Source organism: Bombina bombina, chromosome 5 (genome assembly GCF_027579735.1).
Source record: "Bombina bombina isolate aBomBom1 chromosome 5, aBomBom1.pri, whole genome shotgun sequence".
Lineage (NCBI taxonomy): Eukaryota > Metazoa > Chordata > Amphibia > Anura > Bombinatoridae > Bombina > Bombina bombina.
The window spans coordinates 274,086,884-274,109,592 of NC_069503.1; the positions used below are offsets into that span (position 1 = coordinate 274,086,884).

Sequence of the window (22,709 nt, forward strand, 5' to 3'; positions counted from 1 at the left end):
GCACTGGGTATGCCTCTGTGCTATTGTTGCTTCCACCATCTTCTCTTGTGACATTAGATTTGGGTTTTTTAGGTCTCCCATTCCTATTTACCTCAGTCCATTCTTTCTGTGGTAGTCTCCTAGTGGTTTGTGGGGGGTCCAGTGAAACATCTTCCTCTATTGGAATCTCAAGCTTGGCAAGCAGCAACCGTCCCTCTTCAACCGTGGTGCATGAATAGGTGGAGTTCTTACATGTGAAGATTAATTTGAACGGAAAGTTCCATCTATATCTCAATTTTTCTCTTATGAGGGCTGTCACTACTGGTTTCAATTCTCTTCGCCTTCTTAGTGTCACTGGTGATAGATCTGTAAATATCTGGATATTATGCCCTTCATATGTAATTGTGCGTGCTTGTCTTGCAGCTTGAAGTATTAGTTCTTTAACATGGAAATAATGTAGTTTGACTACTACATCTCTTGTCTTGGATTGAGAGGGTTTGGTTAAGGCTCTATGCACCCTGTCCATCAAAAGCATGGAGGGTTCTGTATCTGGGACAAGTTGATGAAAAATCTCAGTTACATCTGCTTGCAAATTTTTGTACTCTTCTGGAAGATTCCTTATTCTGAGATTGGAGCGCCTCGATCTATTTTCCAAATCTTCTACTTGATCCTCCAGCTTCTTGATGTATATAGAATGATCCATTAGAGTAGTTTTAATCTGAGGGATGTCTTCTGAGATATCTTCCAGCCTATTTTCAATCTCCGTTGTTCTTCCTCCAATCTCTTTGATGTCTTGCTTAAGGTTATATAAAGCTGTTTTTAGTTCCTCATGGAAGAAAGTTTTGATTTGAGACAGAAGCTCATTATTTGGTATATCTCCAGGTTGTCCCACCTCATCATCTGATGTTTCTGCTTGAGTATGTTGTTTTGGAGGACTATTAGCTTTGTCTGCTGCTTTCAATTTTAGCTGTGACTTAGTGAGGCACTCTTTCACAGATTGGTTTCTGCTCTTCATCTTGAAAAAATTATTTACGTCTTCCCTTAATCAGTTCAGAGTGTATCTTCCCCTCTATGTCGCTAGGCTTCTTAGCGTGCAATTTAATTATTATGAATAAAGGGCAAAAGTATGGATTTATTCTCTCATATTACATTTATTTAAAGATCATGACTGGCTTTATTTGTTCCAGGTTGATATTTAATGCTTTAACATTGCTTTTGAACTTTATATATAATGGTGCAGAGCATTATTATTGGTTTTTACATAGGAAATTGCAGTATCTCCATCTCCTGACTTTTAGGGCCCTGAAAAGTTCTCTAATCGTATCCCGAAAACACCACTGAAGCTGCACCTTCAGGTTAGAGAGTCTTGTAGTTGTTATCTGTGAAAACCCTTATAGAAGAGATACTGAACCAAACTTCCTATTTATTTCCCTTTACATTTGCATGTGCAGTCTTCAGGTAAATGAAGAGTTTATTAGTTGCTTATGTTCTTGTTGTCATTGTTTTAGTTCATTATATTAGCTTTATAGCCCTTACAATGTCCAATACTCCCATAGAATGGAGTCTCAATATTAGGCCTTGTAGCCTCTAATGAAAATACAATAAAAGTAATTCCTTGATAGTCTGATTTTTGCTAGTGTAAGTGTCTGAAATATCTAGATGACAGTGATGTATATTACACACAGTGGTTTGCTGCTTGTTTGTTACTCACACTGTGAAGGTTCCTTCTTTTCTCCTCCTTTCAGTCTTTAATGTGTAATCTGCCTATATTTAATACCTGCTTAGATCCTGATGTGCAGTTATTTATCAGGGATGGTAGTTCTGCCTGCTTTAATCTTATTCTTTCATGAAGATTTCAGGCACTTTAATGAGCCAGAGATTTCCGAGGTAGGCCGAAGCCTGGGATTTTCCTGAAAATCCTCTGGAACTCCTTTCAGCCAGTGGTCCCTTGTAGTGAGTAAATACTGCTCCAAAGTTTTATTCTGGGAATCAGCTCCTAAATAGTGCTTTTTAGGGCTAATAAATGACAGGTTTTAACTAGAGCTCTGTTAAATTGTGACTGTCTAGGCTGCTGGCTAGCTCCTCCTCAACGCACTTAATATTTAGTGGGAGTGCCTGTGATCCAGCCCATATGGCAGCGATGCTTTTCAGTTCTATCCAATTTGGGTATCCCACTCCCTAAATATCCGTCCATAGCCTTACTACACTTAGGAATCCACACTCTACCCAAACACCTCTCATATATCTGCATATACCTATTTATGACCATTAAACACGCCATAGCTTGTGTTTGGAAGGAGGAGTCCCCCCCGTAGGTGGTCTGCAGTCTGCAACACAATGGCGTATGTTTACACCATGGAAAAGGATATCTTCTACAAACTAAACAATTCAGACCTGTTCGAACTCGTCTGGGCAGACTGGAAGGAGAAATTTGATACTGAGTGGAAACCTAATATAACGACTCCCGACCACTAGCTAGTGAAGAGAAGCTAGAATGCGTCTACGACTGACACAACAAACTGTTATTAGTGACATTGTCACTCCTTGACCCCCCCTCTTTTCTTCTCTCCCCTCCCTTTTTTACTCCAGCTCCCTAACTCCTTTTCCCCCAATTTCAGCGAACACGACATGTTGAGGACCTAGAAGTCCTCTTTGCACTTTAACTTTTCCCTTAAAGTTCCATTCTCTTATACTGAGAATTATTTGTTATGTTAATTCGAACAACATCTATGTGAGTCATGTTTTTTTAATCTTATATGACATTCAGTTTGAGCTATAGACTACTTCTGTATTTTGTATGTTTTTTATTATTTGTCTTGTTCAACCATTGCCTTTTCTTCCTTTTTTTTGTACTCTGAACATGATGGTCAATAAAACTCTTTTGAAAACGCAAAAAAAATTATTATATATGTATATAGCTCGGTACTAACTTGCACCGCTCACCTCCCTATAGCGCTGCTATTACAGGTTTGCAAAAACCCGGCGTTAGCAGGAAATATGGCAGCATTGAGCTCCATACCGCACACAAATACCAGCGCTGCTTTGAGCTGGTTTTACGTGCTCGTGCACGATTTCCCCATAGACACTTAGTGAGTTCCAGACCTCCTACTCCCCAAACTGGTCATATACCACAGTAATACAGTGGGATCTTACAAGGCGTGAACGGACACATACTCCTTACAGAGGCCTGTAGAAAAAAGAAAGAACAGAGTAAACCTACTTCCATACTAGGGCAGCAGTATGTTAAGAAAGCGCAGCAAGGCCCACCTTATAAGTTCCTAACTGCTTTAAAGCCCGCACTACTCTACTGAAGAGATTTACGTGGACCACAGCTATACCCAAATCTTACTTGTAGCGAAAAGAATACCCAATTTTCTTCAGACACCAAAACTTCACCTCCTCTATTTAACAGAGGCAAAGAGAATGACTGGGGATTATGGGTAGGGGAGTGACACTTAACAGCTCTGCTGTGGTGCTCTTTGCCTCCTCCTGCTCGCCAGGAGTGATATTCCCAGTAGTAATTGATGACATAATGGACTCTACATATCTTAGGAAAGAAATATACTTTGCATTCACTAGATTGTTACCCACATTTTTGTATCATAGACTAATAAGATTAAAAATACAAGATAATTATTATAATTTAGAAACCTATGAAAAACAATTTTAAAATAAGCAACATTAGTATAAACAAAAGAAAAATATCTACTTACATCACAGTTAGAGCCAAGTACCCCGTTGCTCCATACAATACAGTTGTAGGATTTATCACCCCAGCGTATGGTTGGGTCTCCAGCTAGAGCAAGCGTACAGATCTGCGCAATGAAAACAGAAATACACCAATGAAACACATTGAGAAATATACCTAGTTAGATCAGTCTCCCAGCTCTAGTTATGAAAATGAAATACAAATTAATGTATATGTCTACTACCTATACAATCGCTGTATATTTAATTATCACTTGTCAAATGGGTTTTTTTCTAAAGAAAGCAGAACCAGCTCGGCTAATCTAAATTAAATAAACCTTACATCCCTATATTTATTCTAGCGTTAGTCTCCTTTGAACATTTTCTCATCCTGTTTTTCAAGAACTAGATTAAGAGAAAAAACGCCAAGAAAAAAAAGATTTAAACATATCAATTATTTTCAAATATTTATTTAACTTGACTAGCAAACAGCGTTGCTACACATACAAGATATTTATGTATTATAAGCCTAGCAATTTGAGTCTGCCTGAAAACAAAGTCCAAGGCATTTTAAATTTAATCTCATGTTGCATAGTGACTGCTATCATAAAGGAAGTGTAAAGATACAAAGAGATCATGCTTAAAACAGAATTTATGTTTACCTGATAAATTACTTTCTCCAACGGTGTGTCCGGTCCACGGCGTCATCCTTACTTGTGGGATATTCTCTTCCCCAACAGGAAATGGCAAAGAGCCCAGCAAAGCTGGTCACATGATCCCTCCTAGGCTCCGCCTACCCCAGTCATTCGACCGACGTTAAGGAGGAATATTTGCATAGGAGAAACCATATGTTACCGTGGTGACTGTAGTTAAAGAAAATAAATTATCAGACCTGATTAAAAAAACCAGGGCGGGCCGTGGACCGGACACACCGTTGGAGAAAGTAATTTATCAGGTAAACATAAATTCTGTTTTCTCCAACATAGGTGTGTCCGGTCCACGGCGTCATCCTTACTTGTGGGAACCAATACCAAAGCTTTAGGACACGGATGAAGGGAGGGAGCAAATCAGGTCACCTAAATGGAAGGCACCACGGCTTGCAAAACCTTTCTCCCAAAAATAGCCTCAGAAGAAGCAAAAGTATCAAATTTGTAAAATTTAGAAAAAGTGTGCAGTGAAGACCAAGTCGCTGCCTTACATATCTGATCAACAGAAGCCTCGTTCTTGAAGGCCCATGTGGAAGCCACAGCCCTAGTGGAGTGAGCTGTGATTCTTTCAGGAGGCTGCCGTCCGGCAGTCTCATAAGCCAATCGGATAATGCTTTTAATCCAGAAGGAGAGAGAGGTAGAAGTTGCTTTTTGACCTCTCCGTTTACCAGAATAAACAACAAACAAAGACAAAGTTTGTCTGAAATCCTTAGTAGCTGCTAAGTAAAATTTGAGAGCACGAACTACATCCAAGTTGTGCAACAAACGTTCCTTCTTTGAAACTGGATTAGGACACAAAGAAGGCACAACTATCTCCTGGTTAATGTTTTTGTTAGAAACAACTTTTGGAAGAAAACCAGGTTTAGTACGCAAAACCACCTTATCTGCATGGAACACCAGATAAGGAGAAGAACACTGCAGAGCAGATAATTCTGAAACTCTTCTAGCAGAAGAAATTGCAACCAAAAACAAAACTTTCCAAGATAATAACTTAATATCAACGGAATGTAAGGGTTCAAACGGAACCCCCTGAAGAACTGAAAGAACTAGGTTGAGACTCCAAGGAGGAGTCAAAATTTTGTAAACAGGCTTGATTCTAACCAGAGCCTGAACAAAGGCTAGAACATCTGGCACAGCTGCCAGCTTTTTGTGAAGTAACACAGACAAGGCAGAAATCTGTCCCATCAAGGAACTTGCAGATAATCCTTTTTCCAATCCTTCTCGAAGGAAGGATAGACTCTTAGGAATCTTAACCTTGTCCCAAGGGAATCCTGCAGATTCACACCAACAGATATACCAAATTATGTGGTAATTTTTCTGGTTACAGGCTTTCAGGCCTGAACAAGAGTATTAACAGAATCTGAGAACCCTCGCTTTGATAAGATCAAGCGTTCAATCTCCAAGCAGTCAGCTGGAGTGGGTCGAACGGACCTAGAACAAGAAGGTCTCGTCTCAAAGGTAGCTTCCATGGTGGAGCCGATGACATATTCACCAGATCTGCATACCAAGTCCTGCGTGGCCACGCAGGAGCTATCAAAATCACCGACGCCCTCTCCTGAGTGATCCTGGCTACCAGCCTGGGGATGAGAGGAAACGGCGGGAACACATAAGCTAGTTTGAAGGTCCAAGGTGCTACTAGTGCATCCACTAGAGCCGCCTTGGGATCCCTGGATCTGTACCCGTAGTAAGGAACTCTGAAGTTCTGACGAGAGGCCATCAGATCCATGTCTGGAATGCCCCACGGTTGAGTGACTTGGGCAAAGATTTCCGGATGGAGTTCCCACTCCCCCGGATGCAATGTCTGACGACTCAGAAAATCCACTTCCCAATTTTCCACTCCTGGGATGTGGATAGCAGACAGGTGGCAGGAGTGAGACTCCGCCCATAGAATGATTTTGGTCACTTCTTCCATCGCTAGGGAACTCCTTGTTCCCCCCTGATGGTTGATGTATGAACTTGGCCCTCGCTAGCTGAGGCCAAGCTTTGAGAGCATTGAATATCGCTCTCAGTTCCAGAATATTTATCGGTAGAAGAGATTCTACCCGAGACCAAAGACCCTGAGCTTTCAGGGATCCCCAGACCGCGCCCCAGCCCATCAGACTGGCGTCGGTCGTGACAATGACCCACTCTGGTCTGCGGAAGGTCATCCCTTGTGACAGGTTGTCCAGGGACAGCCACCAACGGAATGAGTCTCTGGTCCTCTGATTTACTTGTATCTTCGGAGACAAGTCTGAATAGTCCCCATTCCACTGACTGAGCATGAACAGTTGTAATGGTCTTAGATGAATGCGCACAAAAGGAACTATGTCCATTGCCGCTACCATCAAACCTATCACTTCCATGCACTGCGCTATGGAAGGAAGAGGAACGGAATGAAGTATCCGACAAGAGACTAGAAGTTTTGTTTTTCTGGCTTCTGTCAGAAAAATCCTCATTTCTAAGGAGTCTATTATAGTTCCCAAGAAGGGAACCCTCGTTGACGGAGATAGAGAACTCTTTTCCACGTTCACTTTCCATCCGTGAGATCTGAGAAAGGCCAGGACAATGTCCGTGTGAGCCTTTACTTGAGGAAGGGACGACGCTCGAATCAGAATGTCGTCCAAGTAAGGTACTACAGCAATGCCCCTTGGTCTTAGCACCGCCAGAAGGGACCCTAGTACCTATGAGAAAATCCTAGGAGCAGTGGCTAATCCGAAAGAAAACGCCACGAACTGGAAATGCTTGTCCAGGAATGCAAACCTTAGGAACCGATGATGTTCCTTGTGGATAGGAATATGTAGATACGCATCCTTGAAATCCACCTTGGTCATGAATTGACCTTCCTGGATGGAAGGAAGAAGTGTTCGAATGGTTTCCATCTTGAACGATGGAACCTTGAGAAACTTGTTCAAGATCTTGAGATCTAAGATTGGTCAGAACGTTCCCTCTTTTTTGGGAACTATGAACAGATTGGAGTAGAACCCCATCCCTTGTTCTCCTAATGGAACAGGATGAATCACTCCCATTTTTAGCAGGTCTTCTACCCAATGTAAGAATGCCTGTCTTCTTATGTGGTCTGAAGACAACTGAGACCTGTGGAACCTCCCCCTTGGAGGAAGCCCCTTGAACTCCAGAGAATAACCTTGGGAGACTATTTCTAGCGCCCAAGGATCCAGAACATCTCTTGCCCCAGCCTGAGCGAAGAGAGAGAGTCTGCCCCCCACCAGATCCGGTCCCGGATCGGGGGCCCGCATTTCATGCTGTCTTGGTAGCAGTGGCAGGTTTCCTGGCCTGCTTTCCTTTCCCCACAGTCAGAACACAATCTATCTGGTAGTTCAGACATGTTAAACAGGCATAAACTTGATAACAAAGCACAAAAAACGTTTTAAAATAAAACCGTTACTGTCACTTTAAATTTTAAACTAAACACACTTTATTACTGCAATTGCGAAAAAGTATGAAGGAATTGTTCAAAATTCACCAAAATTTCACCACAGTGTCTTAAAGCCTTAAAAGTATTGCACACCAAATTTGGAAGCTTTAACCCTTAAAATAACGGAACCGGAGCCGTTTTTATATTTAACCCCTTTACAGTCCCTGGAATCTGCTTTGCTGAGACCCAACCAAGCCCAAAGGGGAATACGATACCAAATGATGCCTTCAGAAAGACTTTTCTATGTAACAGAGCTCCACACACATGCAGCTGCATGCCATGCTGTCCTCAAAAACAAGTGCGCCATACCGGCGCGAAAATGAGGCTCTGACTATGATTAGGGAAAGCCCCTAAAGAATAAGGTGTCAAAAACAGTGCCTGCCGATGTAATCATATCAAAATACCCAGAATAAATGATTCCTCAAGGCTAAATATGTGTTAATAATGAATCGATTTAGCCCAGAAAAAGTCTACAGTCTTAATAAGCCCTTGTGAAGCCCTTATTTACTATCTTAATAAACATGGCTTACCGGATCCCATAGGGAAAATGACAGCTTCCAGCATTACATCGTCTTGTTAGAATGTGTCATACCTCAAGCAGTAAGAGACTGCACACTGTTCCCCCAACTGAAGTTAATTGCTCTCAACAGTCCTGTGTGGAACAGCCATGGATTTTAGTTACGGTGCTAAAATCATTTTCCTCATACAAACAGAAATCTTCATCTCTTTTCTGTTTCTGAGTAAATAGTACATACCAGCACTATTTTAAAATAACAAACTCTTGATTGAATAATAAAAACTACAGTTAAACACTAAAAAACTCTAAGCCATCTCCGTGGAGATGTTGCCTGTACAACGGCAAAGAGAATGACTGGGGTAGGCGGAGCCTAGGAGGGATCATGTGACCAGCTTTGCTGGGCTCTTTGCCATTTCCTGTTGGGGAAGAGAATATCCCACAAGTAAGGATGACGCCGTGGACCGGACACACCTATGTTGGAGAAATTAGCAATTTATTTAAATGTATGTAACTGAAAACTTCTAGCATAAAAACTCATTAAATAAGTAACTAATTTTTCTGATAACGGAGCATTTATTTGTAACACATTATTGGGTTTTGCCCTCTATGAGGTAGCAGAAAGCAAATGTCCACTAGAGTAAAGATTGATTAATTTTCAGCAATCACTTGTTGGGGCTGTATCACAATCAGACAAAAGAACGCATAAAGAATGACTAGACCCAAGGCAAAGGTAGTGATGGGACCATCTTAATAGTGCCCTTTCTGGCTGTTTGCAATTGGCTGAGCCAACAGATTTATCAACCTTCGCCCTGCTACGGCTGCAGGTTCTCACAAGAGAACCTACAGTCCGTGTTTAACAAGCAGCGGTCATCAGACCGCTGCTTCCCTAACCTTTCGCCAATCTCTTAGGTGGTGAATTTCAATCTCCCTGGTCTCGTCCGACCAGGGAGATTGACAGCTGTGCCGGATTGCACGCGAGCGCAAAATAGCACTTGTGTGCAATGCTGAATTCCGGAATACATAAAAGGTACATATACATAAATATACAAACCTGCAGAAACATAATGCTATCCCTTAGGTTTCCTTATAACAACCAGCATTATGTTTCTGCAGGTTTGTATATTTATGTATATGTACCTTTTATGTAACTATTTTTGTTGCTATGTATACAAATACATGTTTCCACAAAATTGCCAATATAACAGTAGATTCGTAATGAAGGAATCTGACTCACAGCAATGAGCATCATCGGTAATGTCCCGATAAGGAATTGCTTATTTACAGGCCACACTTTCTATTTCACCTATTCATATAGGAGCTAATTTGTAATGTCAATTTTTAAATGTGAAATTTTATAACATGTAAGAATCCTTATGAGAATGTTGATCTATACTGCTAAAACAAGCTCATGACGTGTAACATAACACATGATTTGATAGGCTTAAAGATCCAGGTCATTCACGATAGGCTATTACATGTTTTTAAACTGCACCAATCAATGTTAACCCTATCCCTGACGAAGTGCCGGTGTGGGCACGAAACATGTTGGAGAGGTGAACAGAGGCTAACTGGTTCACTAGCTGTGATATTTGATACATAATTGTACAATGTTACAAGAACTTTTATCTGCATTTTTCAAATAAAAGTTATATTTTATACTTACTATTTCTGGCACATTGGACGGCTGATTTACTTCATCGTCAAGGGTGAAATCTTCTGCCATTGTATACAGCTCACACACAGAGCGGCAAACCCTCCGCTCAACTCTCAGCTCAAAACTACAAAGCCGTGGAGTGTGAGTGCACAGGCCAGTCACATGACCGCCTTAGAAATTAAAATGCGCCACAGTAGTAGAAAAAACGGTGCGAAAAACAGCCATTCAACAGAAATAAGAAACGATCCTCTGCATAACACAGAGTGTAATCATAAATGTGCATAAAAAACAACATAAGTCTTAGAAGTATCATTATGTATGCCAAAGCTCCCTGACATGCCAGCCTCTATATCTAACTTGTTAAGCAAAAAAATCCACAAGGGATTTAACCCCTCAAGTGCTGGTTTCTTCAAACCTAGAAGGGAAAGCACTTGCATGTGGATCCTGGGCAGGACAGGGAACATATTTCTATGGTGTGACAGACATATCCCCTCTGACAGGGACCTGTAGAACAAAGAAAAAACAGAGTAACCAACCCTGGTTTTCTATAATAGGGGTAGCTATAATGTTTGAAGTTAAGCAAAGACCACCTCGCCGTCTTCTAACTGCTAAAAGCCACCATTACTCTTACTAAAGAGATTTACATGGACACAGCATAGCCCCAATCCTTGCTTGCAGGGAAAAACATAAATTTATGTAAGAACTTACCTGATAAATTCATTTCTTTCATAGTGGCAACAGTCCATGAGCTACTGACGTATGGGATATACATTCCTACCAGAAGGGGGCAAAGTTTCAAAAACCTCAAAATGCCTATAAATACACCTCCCATCTCACACATACCTCAGTTTAACGTATAACCAAGAAGTGAGGTGCATAAAAAGGCGTAAAAAGCATACAAAAAGAGGAACTGGAAAAAATAATGTGATTAATACAAAAAAATCAAAACCACAAAAAATAGGGTGGGTCGCATGGACTCTTGCCACAATGAAAGAAATTAATTTATCAGGTAAGTTCTTACATAAATTATGTTTTCTTTCATGTAAGTGGCAAGAGTCCATGAGCTAGTGACGTATGGGATATAATATCCAAGGTGTGGAAGTCCACGAGTCACTAGAGAGGGAGGGAAAAAATAAAAAACATAATTTATGTAAGAACTTACCTGATAAATTCATTTCTTTCATATTAGCAAGAGTCCATGAGCTAGTGACGTATGGGATATACATTCCTACCAGGAGGGGCAAAGTTTCCCAAACCTCAAAATGCCTATAAATACACCCCTCACCACACCCACAAATCAGTTTAACGAATAGCCAAGAAGTGGGGTGATAAGAAAAAAGTGCGAAAGCATAAAAAATAAGGAATTGGAATAATTGTGCTTTATACAAAAAAAATCATAACCACCACAAAAAAAGGGTGGGCCTCATGGACTCTTGCTAATATGAAAGAAATGAATTTATCAGGTAAGTTCTTACATAAATTATGTTTTCTTTCATGTAATTAGCAAGAGTCCATGAGCTAGTGACGTATGGGATAATGAATACCCAAGATGTGGATCTTCCACGCAAGAGTCACTAGAGAGGGAGGGATAAAATAAAGACAGCCAATTCCGCTGAAAAATAATCCACACCCAAAACAAAGTTTAAATCTTATAATGAAAAAAACTGAAACAGCTGCCTGAAGTACTTTTCTACCAAAGACTGCTTCTGAGGAAGAAAACACATCAAAATGGTAGAAATTAGTAAAAGTATGCAAAGAAGACCAAGTTGCTGCTTTGCAAATCTGATCAACCGAAGCTTCATTCCTAAATGCCCAGGAAGTAGAGACTGACCTAGTTGAATGAGCTGTAATCCTTTGAGGCGGAGTTCTACCTGACTCAACATAAACATGATGAATCAAAGACTTTAACCACAATGCCAAAGAAATGGCAGAAGCCTTCTGACCTTTCCTTGAACCAGAAAAGATAACAAATAGACTAGAAGTCTTCCGGAAATCTTAGTAGCTTCAACATATTTCAAAGCTCTAACTACATCCAAAGAATGCAACGATCTTTTCTTAGAGATCTTAGGATTAGGACACAATGAAGGAACTACAATTCCTCTACTAATGTTGTTATAATTCACAACCTTAGGTAAAAATATAAATGAAGTTCGCAAAACCGACCTTATCCTGATGAAAAATCAGAAAAGGAGATTCACAAGAAAGAGCAGATAATTCAGAAACTCTTCTAGCAGAAGAGATGGCAAAAAGAAACAAAACTTTCCAAGAAAGTAATTTAATATCCAGCGAATGCATAGGTTCAAACGGAGGAGCTTGAAGAGCCCCCAGAACCAAATTCAAACTCCAAGGAGGAGAAATTGACTTAATAACAGGTTTTATACGAACCAAAGCTTGTACAAAACAATGAATATCAGGAAGACTAGCAATCTTTCTGTGAAAAAGAACAGAAAGAGCAGAGATTTGTCCTTTCAAGGAACTTGCAGACAAACCTTTATCCAAACCATCCTGAAGAAACTGTAAAATTCTAGGAATTCTAAAAGAATGCCAGGAAAAATGATGAGAAGAACACCAAGAAATGTAAGTCTTCCAGACTCGATAATATATCATCCTAGATACAGATTTACGAGCCTGTAACATAGTATTAATTACGGAGTCAGAGAAACCTCTATGACTGAGAATCAAGTGTTCAATCTCCATACCTTCAAATTTAAGGATTTGAGATCCTGATGGAAAAAAGGACCTTACGATAGAAGGTCTGGTCTTAACGGAAGAGTCCACGGTTGGCAAGTAGCCATCCGGACAAGATCCGTATACCAAAACCTGTGAGGCCATGCTGGAGCCACCAGCAGAATAAACGAACGCTCCTTTAGAATCTTGGAAATCACTCTTGGAAGAAGAACTAGAGGCGAAAATATATAAGCAGGATGATACTTCCAAGGAAGTGACAATGCATCCACTGCTTCCGCCTGAGGATCCCTGGATCTGGACAGATACCCGGGAAGCTTCTTGTTTAGATGAGAAGCCATGAGATCTATTACTGGAAATCCCCATATTTGAACAATCTGAAGAAATACCTCTGGGTGAAGAGACCATTCGCCCGGATGTAGCGATTGGCGACTGAGATAATCCGCTTCCCAATTGTCTATACCTGGGATATCAACCGCAGAATTAGACAGGAGCTGGATTCCGCCCATACAAGTATTCGAGAGACTTCTTTCATAGCCAGGGGACTGTGAGTCCCTCCATGATGATTGACATATGCCACGGTTGTGACATTGTCCGTCTAGAAACAAATGAACGACTCTCTCTTTAGAAGAGGCCACGACTGAAGAGCTCTGAAAATTGCACGGAGTTCCAAAATGTTGATTGGTAATCTCACCTCCTGAGATTCCCAAACCCCTTGTGCTGTCAGAAACCCCCATACAGCTCCCCAACCTGTCAGACTTGCATCTGATGAGATCACAGTCTAGGTTGGAAGAACAAAAGAAGCCCCCTGAACTAAACGATGGTGGTCTGTCCACCACGTCAGAGAGTGTCGAACAATCGGTTTTAAAGATATTAATTGAGATATCTTTGTATAATCCCTGCACCACTGGTTCAGCATACAGAGCTGAAGAGGTCGCATGTGAAAACGAGCAAAGGGGATCGCGTCCAATGCAGCAGTCATAAGACCTAGAATTTCCATGCATAAGGCTACCGAAGGGAAAGATTGAGACTGAAGGTTTCGACAAGCTGAAACCAATTTCAGACGTCTCTTGTCCGTCAGAGACAGAGTCATGGACACTGAATCTATCTGGAAACCTAAAAAGGTTACCCTTGTCTGAGGAATCAACAAACTTTTCGGGTAAATTGATCCTCCAACCATGTTCTTGAAGAAACAACACTCATAAAAGACTGGAAAGGTTCTTTCTATTGAAAATGAGCAAAGGGAATTGAATCCAATGCTGTGGCCATACGACCTAAAACGTCTATGCATATATAGCAACTGAAGGAGACTAAAGGTACCGACAGACGGAACCTAATAAAATTATCCCTTGTCTGATAGAGACAAAGACAGTGACACAAACTATCTGGAAACCTAAAAAAGGTGACCCTTGTGTGAGGAATCAAGAGCTTTTGAAAAAAATATCCTCTAACTATGTCGTGAAGAGCAAGTGAATCATATGAGATTCCGCATCCTCAGAAAATAATCTGAATGAAAACAGAAAAATGGAAATATGCAATTATTGTATCTAATGAAAACAAATAATGCTATTAATGACCATAAAAAGGCAAAATAGTTTGAATAAAACTGCAAAACCCGGTTCCTAAAAAAGGAACTGGAAGAAATACCCCAGAAGATTCCAGGTCTGAGCAGCGCTTGAACCCCATGGGTGCCCAGCCATGCTTCAACAGTACCCAAAATATATAGGACAGAAACACACTTAAAGAAAGTGTTAGCCTTACTGGAATAAAATCAAAGAAATTTGGACAAAATAAATTTCAAAGAAGTCTTAACCTGCCTCTTACCAGCCAAGCTGGAATACGGCACCTACATCGCAATATTAGGGAGCTGATTTCGAACTCCAATGATAAACATGTTACTTGGGAAAGAACTCAGGAATTCGTTCCTTAATAATAACAACCAAACTAGTATAAGCTTAAAGTTTTAGTCTTAGAACTCAATCTTGAAGCCCAGAGTAACAGTTAAGAATTTAATCCAATTATAAAACAAATAATTGATTATCTTAGAACAAAAGAAATATGGATTTTTTTTTTTTTTTTTTTTAAATCACAAAATTCTTCTAGCTAAAATAGCTAAAGACATAGATTAACCCTCATTTGCGAAAATATTCAATAAAATGAAGACACAAATGAAATTATTAGCATGATAGTCCAGTTAAAAGGACCAGTCAATACAGTGGACTTGCATAATCAATAAATGCAAAACAACAAGACAAATGCAACAGCACCTAGTCTAGTAAATGTTGTCCCTTTAACAATGCTAAAATAAATCATAATTTGATACTTGAAGCAATTGCAATATCCAAATAAATCACAGGACCAAGAAAAGTACCTGAAACTAAATAATTTTCCATAAATAAGATACAACTATCTAAAGGAAAATAAATACTAGTTTGCTATAGAAACAATAGCATAATTAGTAGAAGTAGAGATAGCCCCAATAAATTGGAGAACCCTCTAAATTGAATTTAACTGCTGGCAAAGAATATAGTTTAAAACCTTTGAAGAAGGAATAAAAGAAAATTCTCAGCCTATTCCATTCCCTAGTATGGGGATTTGGAAAGAAAACCTCTGAAAACACAGAAGAATAAATAGGCAGAAATAGTGTCGGCTAGTCTTAAAGAACTAGTAACCTTAATATCCAAAATAATCAACACCTTTTCAACAAAGAACAAATGTACTTTAATAATAGAAAAATAATAAAAAAAAAGTAGATTTGTTAGTGTCAATATCTGATGAAGAAAATTTCTGAAAGAAAAAAAAACATCATCAGAGAAGGATAAATCAGTATGTTGTTGGTCATTTGAAACTTCAATAATTAAAAAAGAAGTGAAAAAGACCTAAAAAATTTTATTAGAAGGCACGAAGTCAGACAAAGCCTTTAAAATAGAATCAGAAAAAAAATTCTTATAAATCTTCTAAATATTTCTTGTACATAAGATGTAAGAATGGAAATATATAAAGCATAAATACTAATGGATTCTGCATGTAAAAGTATATCATAATAACTTATTACAAACCATAGCTAAAGATAAACATTTATAATATTTAAAATAAATTAACTTAGCTTTGGTAGAACTGAAACTCAGTTAAGCGTTTTTCCAGAAGTGGCTTCTGATTCAGGGTCAATCTGAGACATCTTGCAATTTGTAATAGAAAAAACAACATATAAAGCAAAATTGATCAAATTCCTTAAATGACAGTTTCAGGAATGGGAAAAAAATGCCAATGAACAAGCTTCTAGCAACCAGAAGCAATAAATAATGAGACTTAAATATTGTGGAGACAACAATGAAGCTCGAATTTTTTAGCGCCAAAAAGCCGCCCACATTATTTGGCGCCTAAATGCTTTTGTCGCCAAAAATGGCGCCACATCCGGTAATGCCGACATTTTTTGGCGCAAAAACGTCAAAAAAATGACGCAACTTCCGGTGACACGTATGACGCCGGAAATGACAAGAAAATTTTTGCGCCAAGAAAGTCCGCGCCAAGAATGACGCAATAAAATGAAGCATTTTCAGCCCCCGCGAGCCTAACAGCCCACAGGAAAAAAGTCAAATTTTAAGGTAAGAAAAAATTGATTAATTCATATGCATTATCCCAAATATGAAACTGACTGTCTGAAATAAGGAACGTTGAACATCCTGAATCAAGGCAAATAAATGTTTAAACACATATATTTAGAACTTTATATAAAAGTGCCCAACCATAGCTTAGAGTGTCACAGAAAATAAGACTTACTTACCCCAGGACACTCATCTACATGTAGTAGAAAGCCAAACCAGTACTGAAACTAGAATCAGTAGAGGTAATGGTATATATAAAGAGTATATCGTCGATCTGAAAAGGGAGGTAAGAGATGAATCTCTACGACCGATAACAGAGAACCTATGAAATAGACCCCGTAGAAGGAGATCATTGAATTCAAATAGGCAATACTCTCTTCACATCCCTCTGACATTCACTGCACACAGAGGAAAACCGTGCTCCAGCCTGCTGTGAAGCGCATATCAACGTAGAATCTAGCACAAACTTACTTCACCACCTCCATGGGAGGCAAAGTTTGCAAAACTGATTTGTGGGTGTGGTGAGGGATGTATTTATAGGCATTTTGAGGTTTGGGAAACTTTGCCCCTCCTGGTAGGAATGTATATCCCATACGTCACTAGCTCATGGACTCTTGCTAATTACATGAAAGAAAAAGCTATTTCCGCTGAGAAATTAAATCCCCAAAAATAATTAAGTTTTCTTAAAAAATTAAAAAAAAACTCAAATCAAAGGCATTAGAATCAAACTGAGACAACTGCCTGAAGAACCTTTCTAGCAAAGGATGGGTCTGAAGAAGCAAACACATAAAAATGGTAAACATTTAGTAAAAGTATGCAAAGAAGACCAAGTTGCTGCTTTTCAAATTTGATAAACTGAAGCTTCATTCTTGAGAGCCCAAGAAGTGGCAACTGATCTAGTATAATGAGCTGTGATTCTCTGAGGCGGAGACTGCCCTGCCTCCAAATAAGCTTTGTGAATCAAAAATCTCAACCAAGAAGCCAGAGAAATAAGAGGCTTTCTGACCTTTCCTGGAGCCAGAAAAAATAACAAATAGACTAGAAGTCTTTCTGAAATCTTAAGTAGCCTCAAGATAATATTTCAAAGCTCTTAACACATCCAAATAATGTAAAGACCTTTCAAGAGTATTTTTAGGATTAGGACACAAAGAAGGAACAGCAATTTTCCTATTGATGTTATTAGAATTCACAACTTTAGGCAAAAATTTAAATGAAGCCCGCAAAACAGCTTTATCTTGATGGAAATCAGATAAAGAGACTCACAAGAGAGCAGACAATACAGAAACTCTTCAAATGAGATAGCCAAAAGAAATAAATTCCAAGAAAGTAATTTAATGTCCAGAAAATGCATAGGCTCAAATGGAGGAGTCTGTAAAATCTTCAAAACCAAAATTGAGACTGCAAGGAGGAGAAATAGAGTTAAAAACAGGTTTAATATGAATCAAAGCCTGAACAAAAAACAGTGAATATCAGGAAGTTTAGCAATCTTTCTATGAAATAAGACAGAAAGAGAAACCATCCTGAAGAAACTGAAAAATGCTAGAAATTCTAAAAGAATGCCAAAAATAATCATGAGTTGAACATCATGAAATATAGGTTTTCCAAACCCGAAAATAAATTCTCCTTGAAAAAGACTTACGAGCCTGTATCATAGTGCTAATAACTGAGTCAGAGAAATCTATATGACCAAGCACTTAAACGTTCAATTTCCATGCCTTCAAATTTAGAGATTTGAGATCCTGATGGGAAAATGGCCCCTGAAATAGAAGGTCTGGCCTTAAAGGAAGTGGCCAAGGCTGGCAACTAGTCATCCTGACAAGGTCCTCATACCAAAACCTGAGAGGACAAGCTGGTGCTATCAGAAACACATAAGATCGTTCCATTATGATCTTGGAGATCACCCTTGGAAAAAGAACCAGAGGCGGAAAAATGTAAGCAGATTGGTAAAAACTAAGGAACTGCTAGAGCATCCACCATCTCCGTCTGAGGATCCTTGGACCTGAAAAGGTATCTGGAAAGCTTCTTGTTTAGACAAGAGACCATCAGATCTATTTCTAGAAGACCCCACATCTGTAAAAGATAAAAAAAAAAAACACATCTGGATGGAGAGACCACTCCCCCAGATATAAAGTCTGACGGCTGAGATAATCCCCTTCCCAATTGTCTACACCTGGAATATGAATCGCTGAAATTATACAAGAGTTCGATTCCATCCAAGAAAGTATCCAAGATACTTCATAACTGAAGGACTGCGAATCCCTCCTTGATGATTGACATATACCACTGTTATGATATTGTCTGTTTGAAAACAAATGTAAAAGTTATCTCTTCAACAGAAGCGACACCTGAAGAGCCCTGAAAAACATAATTTATGCTTACCTGATAAATTTATTTCTCTTGTAGTGTATCCAGTCCACGGATCATCCATTACTTATGGGATATTCTCCTTCCCAACAGGAAGTTGCAAGAGGATCACCCACAGCAGAGCTGCTATATAGCTCCTCCCCTCACTGCCATATCCAGTCATTCGACCGAAACAAGACGAGAAAGGAGAAACCATAGGGTGCAGTGGTGACTGTAGTTTAATTAAAATTTAGACCTGCCTTAAAAGGACAGGGCGGGCCGTGGACTGGATAAACTACAAGAGAAATAAATTTATCAGGTAAGCATAAATTATGTTTTCTCTTGTTAAGTGTATCCAGTCCACGGATCATCCATTACTTATGGGATACCAATACCAAAGCTAAAGTACAGGGATGATGGGAGGGACAAGGCAGGATTAAACGGAAGGAACCACTGCCTGAAGAACCTTTCTCCCAAAAACAACCTCCGAAGAAGCAAAAGTATCAAATTTGTAAAATTTCGAAAAGGTGTGAAGCGAAGACCAAGTCGCAGCCTTGCAAATCTGTTCAACAGAGACCTCATTTTTAAAGGCCCAGGTGGAAGCCACAGCTCTAGTAGAATGAGCTGTAATCCTTTCAGGGGGCTGCTGTCCAGCAGTCTCATAGGCTAAGCGAATTATGCTCCGAAGCCAAAAGGAAAGAGGTTGCCGAAGCTTTTTGACCTCTCCTCTGTCCAGAGTAAACGACAAAAAGGGAAGATGTTTGGCGAAAATCTTTAGTAGCTTGTAAGAAAAACTTCAAGGCACGGACTACGTCCAGATTATGTAAGACGTTCCTTCTTCGAAGAAGGATTAGGACACGATGGAACAACAATCTCTTGATTGATATTCTTGTTAGAAACCACCTTAGGTAAAAACCCAGGTTTGGTACCTAGAACTACCTTATCTGCATGAAAAATCAGATAAGGAGAATCACATTGTAAGGCAGATAGCTCAGAGACTCTTCGAGCCAAGGAAATAGCCATCAAAAACAGAACTTTCCAAGATAAAAGTTTAATATCAATGGAATGAAGGGGTTCAAACGGAACTCCTTGAAGAACTTTAAGAACCAAGTTTAAGGCTCCACGGGGGAGCAACAGTTTTAAACACAGGCTTAATTCTAACCAAAGCCTGACAAAAAGCCTGGACGTCTGGAACCTCTGCCAGACGCTTGTGCAAAAGAATAGGCAGAGCAGAAATCTGTCCTTTTAAAGAACTAGCTGATAATCCTTTGTCCAAACCCTCTTGGAGAAAGGACAATATCCTAGGAATCCTAACCTTACTCCATGAGTAATTCTTGGATTCACACCAATAAAGATATTTACGCCATATCTTATGGTAGATTTTCCTGGTGACAGGCTTTCGTGCCTGTATTAAGGTATCAATGACTGACTCGGAGAAGCCACGCCTTGATAGGATCAAGCGTTCAATCTCCATGCAGTCAGTCTCAGAGAAATTAGATTTGGATGATTGAAAGGACCTTGTATTAGAAGGTCCTGCCTCAGAGGCAGAGTCCATGGTGGAAAGGATGACATGTCCACTAGGTCTGCATACCAGGTCCTGCGTGGCCACGCAGGCGCTATCAGAATCAGAGATGCTCTCTCCTGCTTGATTTTGGCAATCAGTCGAGGGAGCAGAGGAAACGGTGGAAACACATAAGCCAGGTTGAAGAACCAAGGAGCTGCTAGAGCATCTATCAGCGTCGCTCCCGGGTCCCTGGACCTGGATCCGTAACAAGGAAGCTTGGCGTTCTGGCGAGATGCCATGAGATCCAGTTCTGGTTTGCCCCAACGATGGACCAGTTTAGCAAACACCTCCGGATGGAGTTCCCACTCCCCCGGATGAAAAGTCTGATGACTTAGAAAATCCGCCTCCCAGTTCTCTACGCATGGGATGTGGATCGCTGACAGATGGCAAGAGTGAGACTCTGCCCAGCGAATTATCTTTGAGACTTCTAACATCGCTAGGGAACTCATGGATCCCCCTTGATGGTTGATGTAAGCCACAGTTGTGATGTTGTCCGACTGAAATCTGATGAACCTCAGGGTTGCTAACTGAGGCCAAGCTAGAAGAGCATTGAATATTGCTCTTAACTCCAGAATATTTATTGGGAGGAGTTTCTCCTCCTGAGTCCACGATCCCTGAGCCTTCAGGGAGTTCCAGACTGCGCCCCAACCTAGAAGGCTGGCATCTGTTGTTACAATCATCCAATCTGGCCTGCGAAAGGTCATACCCATGGACAGATGGACCCGAGATAGCCACCAGAGAAGAGAATCTCTGGTCTCTTGATCCAGATTTAGTAGAGGGGACAAATCTGAGTAATCCCCATTCCACTGACTTAGCATGCATAATTGCAGCGGTCTGAGATGCAGGCGCGCAAATGGCACTATGTCCATTGCCGATACTATTAAGCCGATTACTTCCATGCACTGAGTCACTGACGGAGGTGGAATGGAATGAAGGACACGGCAAGCATTTAGAAGTTTTGATAACCTGGACTCCGTCAGGTAAATTTTCATCTCTACAGAATCTATAAGATTTCCACCCATGCGACCTCAGAAATGCCAGAACTATCTCTGTATGAGACTTGGCAATTTGAAAGCTTGACGCCTGTATCAGGATGTAGTCTAGATACGGAGCCACCGCTATGCCTCGCGGTCTTAGAGCCGCCAGAAGTGAGCCCAGGACCTTTGTAAAGATTCTCGGGGCTGTGGCCAACCCGAAGGGAAGAGCTACAAATTGGTAATGCCTGTCTAGAAAGGCAAACCTTAGGAACCGATGATGATCTTTGTGAATCGGTATGTGAAGGTAGGCATCCTTTAAGTCCACTGTGGTCATGTACTGACCCTCTTGGATCATGGGTAGGATGGTCCGAATAGTTTCCATTTTGAATGATGGAACTCTGAGGAATTTGTTTAAGATCTTTAGATCCAAGATTGGTCTGAAGGTTCCCTCTTTCTTGGGAACCACAAACTGATTTGAATAAAACCCCTGTCCCTGTTCCGTCTGCGGAACTGGATGGATCACTCCCATTACTAGGAGGTCTTGCACACAGCTTAGGAATGCCTCTTTCTTTATCTGGTTTGCTGATAACCTTGAAAGATTAAATCTCCCTTGTGGAGGAGAAGCTTTGAAGTCCAGAAGATATCCCTGAGATATGATCTCCAACGCCCAGGGATCCTGAACATCTCTTGCCCACGCCTGGGCGAAGAGAGAAAGTCTGCCCCCACTAGATCCGTTTCCGGATAGGGGGACGTGCCTTCATGCTGTCTTGGGGGCAGCAGCAGGTTTTCTGGCCTGCTTGCCCTTGTTCCAGGACTGGTTAGGTTTCCAGGCCTGTCTGGAATGAGCAACAGTTCCCTCTTGTTTTGAAGCGGAGGAAGTTGATGCTGCTCCTGCCTTGAAATTTCGAAAGGCACGAAAATTAGACTGTTTGGCCTTTGATTTGGCCCTGTCCTGAGGAAGGGTATGACCCTTGACTCCAGTAATGTCAGCAATAATTTCCTTCAAGCCAGGCCCGAATAAGGTCTGCCCCTTGAAAGGAATGTTGAGTAACTTAGACTTTGAAGTCACGTCAGCTGACCAGGATTTAAGCCATAGCGCCCTACGCACCTGGATGGCGAATACGGAATTCTTAGCCGTTAGTTTAGTCAAATGAACAATGGCATCAGAAACAAATGAGTTAGCTAGCTTAAGCGTTCTAAGCTTGTCAATAATTTCCTCCAATGGAGCTGTATGGATGGCCTCTTCCAGGGCCTCAAACCAGAATGCCGCCGCAGCAGTGACAGGCGCAATGCATGCAAGGGGCTGCAAAATAAAACCTTGTTGAATAAACATTTTCTTAAGGTAACCCTCCAATTTTTTATCCATTGGATCTGAAAAAGCACAACTGTCCTCAACCGGGATAGTGGTACGCTTTGCTAAAGTAGAAACTGCTCCCTCCACCTTAGGGACCGTCTGCCATAAGTCCCGTGTAGTGGCGTCTATTGGAAACATTTTTCTAAATATAGGAGGTGGGGAAAAGGGCACACCGGGTCTATCCCACTCCTTGCTAATAATTTCTGTAAGCCTTTTAGGTATAGG

General features: G+C 40.6%; 1 protein-coding gene across 2 annotated transcripts in view; it reads right to left on the reverse strand.

The window, feature by feature from the left end:
* The window catches only part of CROT (carnitine O-octanoyltransferase), a 417,214-nt gene that overhangs the window by 161,128 nt on the left and 233,377 nt on the right, over nt 1-22,709 (reverse strand). For both annotated transcript variants that reach the window (XM_053713997.1, XM_053713998.1), the window contains exon 9: nt 3,693-3,794. In XM_053713997.1, the coding sequence (XP_053569972.1) occupies nt 3,693-3,794 (102 nt within the window). The remainder of the gene's footprint in view (nt 1-3,692; nt 3,795-22,709) is intronic.